At 36.4% G+C, this 7,210-nt stretch overlaps 1 protein-coding gene across 1 annotated transcript; it reads right to left on the minus strand.

Moving 5' to 3' along the window:
* Positions 1–2,101: 2,101 nt before the first annotated feature.
* On the minus strand, positions 2,102–4,408 carry LOC111028112 (zinc finger BED domain-containing protein 4-like). Its single transcript, XM_022306648.1, has 7 exons — positions 4,181–4,408; positions 3,925–4,075; positions 3,358–3,597; positions 3,152–3,277; positions 2,879–3,088; positions 2,377–2,791; positions 2,102–2,306 (listed from the first exon to the last, which is right to left on the minus strand). The coding sequence occupies exons 1-7, from the start codon at positions 4,406–4,408 to the stop codon at positions 2,102–2,104; spliced, it is 1,575 nt and encodes a 524-aa protein (XP_022162340.1).
* Between the last annotated feature and the right edge of the window lie 2,802 nt (positions 4,409–7,210).

Consider the following 7,210-nt stretch of genomic DNA (forward strand, 5'->3'; position numbering starts at 1 on the left):
TTAACAGAGTGCGCTTTCTATTTAATATCTTTTCTATGGTCGACTCTCCCTCCACGCCACAAAGGCTAGGTGGGACGGGAAGACAGGTCGCCCTGGACAAGTACCGGCCGTCGGTCACTCGGTCTCTCTTACGCCGATCGTCGAACCACCTACATCAGCACGAAAACGGACACCGATCGCGTTACCCGGACCATCATCCAGCCAGGACGCCATTGTTTCCTTTCTTGTCTTACATTTCTTGTGTAACAAATACAGACATATCGGTCATACGAACCACAACCAGTGTATCTTTCTTTTTACGTCGAGTGCCACCCAACCCTTCCGTGACTCTCAAGATCACCGACCGGCTCACCGCGATCACCATCACCGCCGTAGCCGCGTCAACTTGGCTCCCCGAAGAGGAATCATCACCTCAAGACAGCGAAAAGGTAAGAGTTTTCACGCTGACACATACCTCGGTATATTTGCTTTATTACATTAGTATTAAGATATTTAGCCAGGAGTGTGTTAGCCCGGTTAGCTAGGTACCCAGTGAACGTTACGTAAGAATTATTTCTAGTACCTAACAGGGAATCCCGCGCAGCCGTGCATAACCGTGATACGGATTGGGAAGTAGTTATATAACAACCACCACCCCTCCGCAACATATACATTTCGACCCGCGACATTACCGCAGATAACAACGCAGCGTACGGGTAAGAATATTCAAACCGGTATCGCTGTCGTTGTCGTAAGCCGTCGCCGCGCGCCGCTGTCACCAGTAGGGATGGCAAATATCGTCTAAACAACGATATATCGAATAACTGATATATCGTCGAATGATATCGATGTCGATATATATCGTGATAATAGTATCGATATTTCCGATATTATCGATAAAAAATATATCTACCTTATAATTTATTTTTACCTAATTACTTTTCTATGCTCTTCAGTCTTCACTCTTCTGTGCTAATATTATGTGACATATCAAAATTTATAGTATGAGAATATTGCTGTTACAAATTTACAATGTTACATATTTCATATGAAATGTATAACTCCATTTATAAAATCAAAAAGAATTTTTTTTAATTGATTATAATTTATTTTTCAATAAAATATTCCTTGGTTTGTTCTTGTGCAAGTAATCAGTACCTACTATTGTAAAAGTAGTAAATGTATAATATAAAAAAAAAAATAATGTAAATACAATAATATAATACACTGCAGAGTACAGAGTACAGTTGTAAAGAAAACCAGTTTTAAGTATGATGATAGAATTTTAGGTATGCTGATAATTTAATAAAATTGTTATAATTTACTTTCATTTTATTATTAAAAATATTTCATTACTCAATACTCAATAGTATTGATTCGTCCTATATAAGAAGTAGATTACTGTACCAGTAATTAACTTATGCTTATTGAAATGTGACCGCAAGTCCGCAACCTGAAACACAGACATAGCTAAAACATAAATAAACCATAATTGTAAAGACAAATATTATTTTTAGGAATTGATTTAATATTTCAACTTATTGAAAAACACCTAACAACTAACAAGCAAATAAAAACAAATATTTTGGTAGAAATATCTTTTAAACATTAACTGAGAATCTAAGTTAGTTATCACTTATCACTATAACAATAAAACAATATCATTTAAAATTTGTGAATTAAAAAAAAAATATGATACAACTTTTTAATTAATAACATTTAGTTATAATAACAAATAATAACAATTTAAGTTTATATGAACATATTATTATGTATAGTAATTTATGTGACAGTAAACCAATCTTCTTGATTTAAGGAACTCATAAAAACTAACTTGTTTAGTCTTTTACCTGTCAGTCTATTTCTCTTTTTACTAAGAATTTGGCCAGTTTTAGAAAAAAGTCGTTCCGATGGCACCGATGTAGCTATAATTGATAATTTTTCCCTTGCAATTTCAAATAAATTGGGATGCATCGATTTGATAACATCCCAAGCTTCAAGTGGATTTATATTCACTGGTACCACTGGCTTGGTTAAATAATCATTTAACTATTAATTCAAAAAATAAAGTCAAAATTAAAATTCTGAAAAATTATAGCATTGGTATAGCTTTACCTCTTGATCAACTGTTTTGGATTTGCAAAGATGCAACAGTTTTATGATAAGACCATAAGTCAAATGATTGTTTGTTTAGTGGAGTCATTTCAGAACTTGTAGTTGGTTCAATTTCAACAGAATGTTCATTTTGTACAACAATTAACAGTCTTTTTATTTTTCCAATAGCTTTTTGGCAATTTACAGGGTCTTCGAAGTGAAGATTCTTAAATCTGAAGCAAAAAAAAAAAAAACATTAAGTATACATTGTAAATGTTTGCTTATTGACACAATTATTGTTACCTGGGGTCCAATATAGTGCTGATTGGAACATCATTAAACAGCTCAAGTTCATTAAAATGTTTATGAAATTGACCGATGATATTTGAACGTAGAGATACTCCCACTGCTGTATTAGGTGTCATTTGATTGATGGCAGAGTTAACACATTTTATTAATGGTAGCATACAACTTATAGTTGGATATTTATCACCGGAGATTTTTTTAGTTAAATCCTCTAAAGGTTGCAATAGAACTCTAACTTCTTTTAGTGTGTTTACCTCTCTGGTAGTTAGACAATCTGGTGCTTTTTGTTTCTCCAACAAAATATTAGAAATAATTTTAAATAAATTTAAAAATCTGTCCACCATGTAGTATAAGCTGTTCCAACGTGTTTTAACATCCAAGATCATTTTAAGCATATTTCCTTCGGGTATTCCTAAATTTAATAATATACATGTAATATGTTAATCAACTTATAATCATAAGTACTGGTTCTATTTCTAATAAAGTAGTAGGTACAAACCATCATTTGCTTGGTATTGCCTTAATTCATCGCTGACATTTACACTGTTTTTTACATATTTGACGATATTTCTTACTTTTTCAACCAACAAATTTAAACCCTCACAGTTATCAATTGAATAGTTTGCAATTAAATTAATGGTATGAGCAAAACATGGGATAAATTTACGTATACCGAATGTGTTTTTTGCTGCTTTTTTTATATTTGCACCTATAAACATGCATTAAAAAAAAATATAGTAGAATAAATAAAAAGTTAAGTATTATTATTTACCACTATCAGTGACAATTGTAATTATTTGTGATTTATTTAATCCCCATTCAAATAATACTTCTTCAAATATCTGACTTATGTACTCAGATGTATGAGACATGTTGAGTTCGTACACAACTAATGTTCCTAAATTACAATAAATAATATTTAACATTTAATAATAACCATTATTTTAAATGAGTCTTTAAAATGATTTTCAATATTACCAGATATAAATGTATTGTTTTCTAAAAAGTGTATGGTAACACCGAGATAACTCTTCATTTGAATATCACTCCAAATATCCGAAGTTAGACTAAAATTTTTTTGTTTTTGGAGTCTATGTTTAAACTTGTTAGATAAATACTTGTATTTTTCATCTAATTTATTTTTTATTGTGTTTCTGGAAGGAATAGCATAAAGTGGACATGCCACTTTTAAAAAGTAATTAAAACCAGTGCCGTCGACTGTTGAAAAAGGTACACTGTCTTTACATATATAATATATCAGTGCCTCAGTTATTTCAGCATTTTTTATACCGCCTACTGTAAAAGGATAAACACAAAATAAATAACTTCATTGAAACAAAAATTTGAAAACTTTAAATTCTGTCTTACTAAAAAATAATAATTTAAAAAAGTTAAGCAAATAAACTCATCATTGTTTACATAACTGTATATTAAGTAATCTAATTTAAAAAACACAATCTGGTTCCTAAATTTATTAATATATTTATGAACAATGAATTATTGTATTGGAATTAAAGATTCATTTATATATTTCAAATAAGTTACCTTTCATGGATGTCACATAGTCCATTGCCTTTTCAATTGATGGTTGAGTTATTTTTGTAGGAAAATCATTGGTACAAGTTTTTTTACTACCACTAGCTACAGAAATGGTTTCATTTTCATCAAAAACTAAAGTTGATGCTGTACTTGAAATCTTAAAAAAACAGAATTATTTAAATAATTAACATGCTTCTAAGCATAAAATATAATTATAACATTATTATTTATTAATTATTATTCTTAATTAAGGTATACTCACACAACCAGGATCATCAACATTATTTTCATCGAAGCATTTTTCCAAAACATCACTTTTTAACTTTGATGTTACTGACGTTACTGTTTTACTTTTATGGACATTATTCAGATGAGAGTGTAAATTAGACGTGTTTCCAGATGTTGGACATATTTTGCCACATATTTTACATTTCGCAGTCAACTTATTGATTTTGTCAAAATGCATCCAAACTTTACTAATTTTGGCCATATTTTTATTGTATTTTTATATAATAAAACAAATATCAAAATTTGAAAACACTTAAAACACGTGGTCACAAGTCACAACTCACAACGGACACAGGTCACAGTCCACAGACACACAGTCACACGGTCACGGTCTCACGAGTCACGGACTATTGACTAAAAAGTAATGAGTATTGAGTAAAGAAAAGAAATAACTATTAACTTAATAACTTATAAGTAATAAAATAACTAATTAAGTAATAAGAACAAAGATGGAACATGAAACTTCAAACTTGTTTACTTGTAAAATAGGTTAGATTTTCGTACGGTTTTCGAAGATTCTAGAAGATTTTAAAACCGTGGTTAGGGCCGTGTGACTGACGACTGTGTCTTGGAATAATAATCATGGTTGTTACTTGTTTCGGTCGTTTTGGATGACAAATATGAAATAACAATATAAGTAATAATTATACAATTATACCTATATTTAGGTTATAATGTTTATAATATTAATTTTATTAAGTTGGTACTCGTACTTTACTAATATTATGCACTAGTCCGAAAAATTTTAAGAGTGGTTACTGGTTAACGGTTTCCTAACAATGAATTTGAAACAAAATGCAATTCACGTCCATCATAGACCTTATGGCTTATACCCAGTATAAGGTCTATGTTCACCCGGTTCACGATAACCCTGATATATCGAATGAATTTATCGATAAGCGATAAATATCGTAGCACTATATCGATGAAAAATTATCGATATATCGTTTCTAAATATCGATATTTTCGATATATCGTTGCCATCCCTAGTCACCAGCCGCCGCCGCACACCACCGTTGTCAACCGCCGCCGCGCGCCGCCGTTCTTGCTTGAGCAGCCGCAGTGCGCCGCCGAGACAAACAGGTTTCACCGCCGCCGCCGAGTACATTGACCTAATTAAGTTATATTTGGACCGTACCGGCGACGCCGCAATCAGCTGCACAGCTGATTATCATTTACGCGAGCGTAATCAAATAGCGTTGTAAACATCGCGTAAATTACGTTTTTTTTCTCTAGAATTATTTATTTTTTTTTAAATTTTCTTCTATCACGCTCACGTTCTCAACCAAATTTTCCCCGGAACATCCGTCCCGTATAACAAGTACAGGCCACCGTCTATACAACAGTTTAACGTCCGCATTTGTAATTATATACGTAATAAAAACAATATGTCGGGAAAATCGTTACAACAATTAACGACGGTGGAACTACGTAACGAGTGTAAGGCCCGCGGAATAAGTATGTCCGGCTCTAAGCCAGATGTAATCATCAGGCTAGAGGAACACATTCGGGAACGGGGACAGGATCCCGCGAACGTCAGGTTCTATCCCACACAACCGTCAAACTCCATATTGGCGGACGGTGCGGGAGAGCAGCTAGACGCACCCACGACGCTGGTGGACACGGAAGCGGACTGGGTAAACGGACGCCCATCGGAGAATGACATGGCTAGCCATAGTGCAGGACAGTCGTTCTCGGGGGGCGGACCGGGACACAACACGTTACAACCATCAGTACACCTGGGTGTACCCACAATCGCGGTAGGCTCCGATATTTTTAAAACCGCGGTGGACCAACTGGCAATGCTAAAACTTACGATGCCGCAAACGAACGACACAAAATCGTTCGAGGCGCGTTTGACGGCAATGGAGGCAAGTATGACGCAATTCTTCGAAGAAATGCGCAGTACAAGCCGACAGCAGCCGCAAAGCCACACGCCCCCGCGGAACAACCCCCATCTAGAACCTGCACAAGTACATTACCGTCAACACGATAATCACCAGTCAGGTAGATCGACCGCGCATACGACGAAGCCGGCACAATACCGGACGCCAGCCGCGTCACCGCCGCGAGAGACCGAACGTTCTTCGCGTGCGATACACACGCAGATCATACAGGTAGGGCGGAGGGCGCGACCAGCTACGAAGCATATGACACGAAGCATCAGGAAAGATCGGTATTAATACCTTACGACAACTTGCGTACAGCAAGGTCATCACTACCCGAGTTCTCCGGAACAAGGGCCGAAGACCCCGTCCGATACATAAATAATACCGAATCGATTCTAGTGCAAGCGCGCATACACCCATCAGGTTGGTGTAGGGCGGTCGAGCCGCAATTAAAAGGAACGGCGAGTAAATGGTACGCATCTATTAAAATACTCGACCTATCCTGGGAAGAATTTAGGGTGGAATTTTTTGAAAATTACAACAACTCCGAAATTCAGTCACAATTGCGCGCAGACAAAGTGTCAACACGACAAACCCCCGGGCAATCGTTAACGGATTTTGTACTAATTAAAAACCAGTTAGCACGCCGCGTAAATACTGGCCTATCCGAAGCGGAATTGGTAGGTATAATCGCCGGGTTAACGCGGGACGAATTTCGTACACACATCCGTCTACATAGACCATTAACGTTCAGCGAGTTACGACGCATCGCAGGCGTTTTGGACCCGGTAAAGACGAACACTAATCCACCCTCAAAACGCTGGACGCCTACGCCCAAAAAGGGGCCGGACACCCCACAAACAGCCCCCCCGGGAAAAAAAAAATATTTTGCTAATGCTTTTGGTGACCAGCCACCGGGGCCGTGCAAGTTCTGTGGGGAACTCCATTGGCACAATAAGTGCCCACATAGACCAACCGGGTCGGGAAACGGCGGGGGAGTCGACGAGGCCTAGTCCCCCTCATCGACTCGACACCACCCGCCCGCCCATCATCAACCACCGTCGGTAGTACGGGCGGAAAAAAATCGCGTAATCGAAAAGCGCGTAGTTCGGCAG

This window comes from Myzus persicae, unplaced genomic scaffold (assembly GCF_001856785.1).
Source record: "Myzus persicae strain clone G006 unplaced genomic scaffold, MPER_G0061.0, whole genome shotgun sequence".
NCBI lineage: Eukaryota > Metazoa > Arthropoda > Insecta > Hemiptera > Aphididae > Myzus > Myzus persicae.

Coding starts and splice junctions, on each gene's coding strand:
- LOC111028112 (XM_022306648.1), bottom strand. CDS start 4,408: ATGGCCAAAATTAGTAAAGTTTGGATGCATTTTGACAAAATCAATAAG. Junction 3,598..3,924: donor CTATGTGACATCCATGAAAG/GTAACTTATTTG, acceptor CTTTTTCAACAG/TCGACGGCACTGGTTTTAAT. Junction 3,278..3,357: donor AAACAATACATTTATATCTG/GTAATATTGAAA, acceptor ATTGTAATTTAG/GAACATTAGTTGTGTACGAA.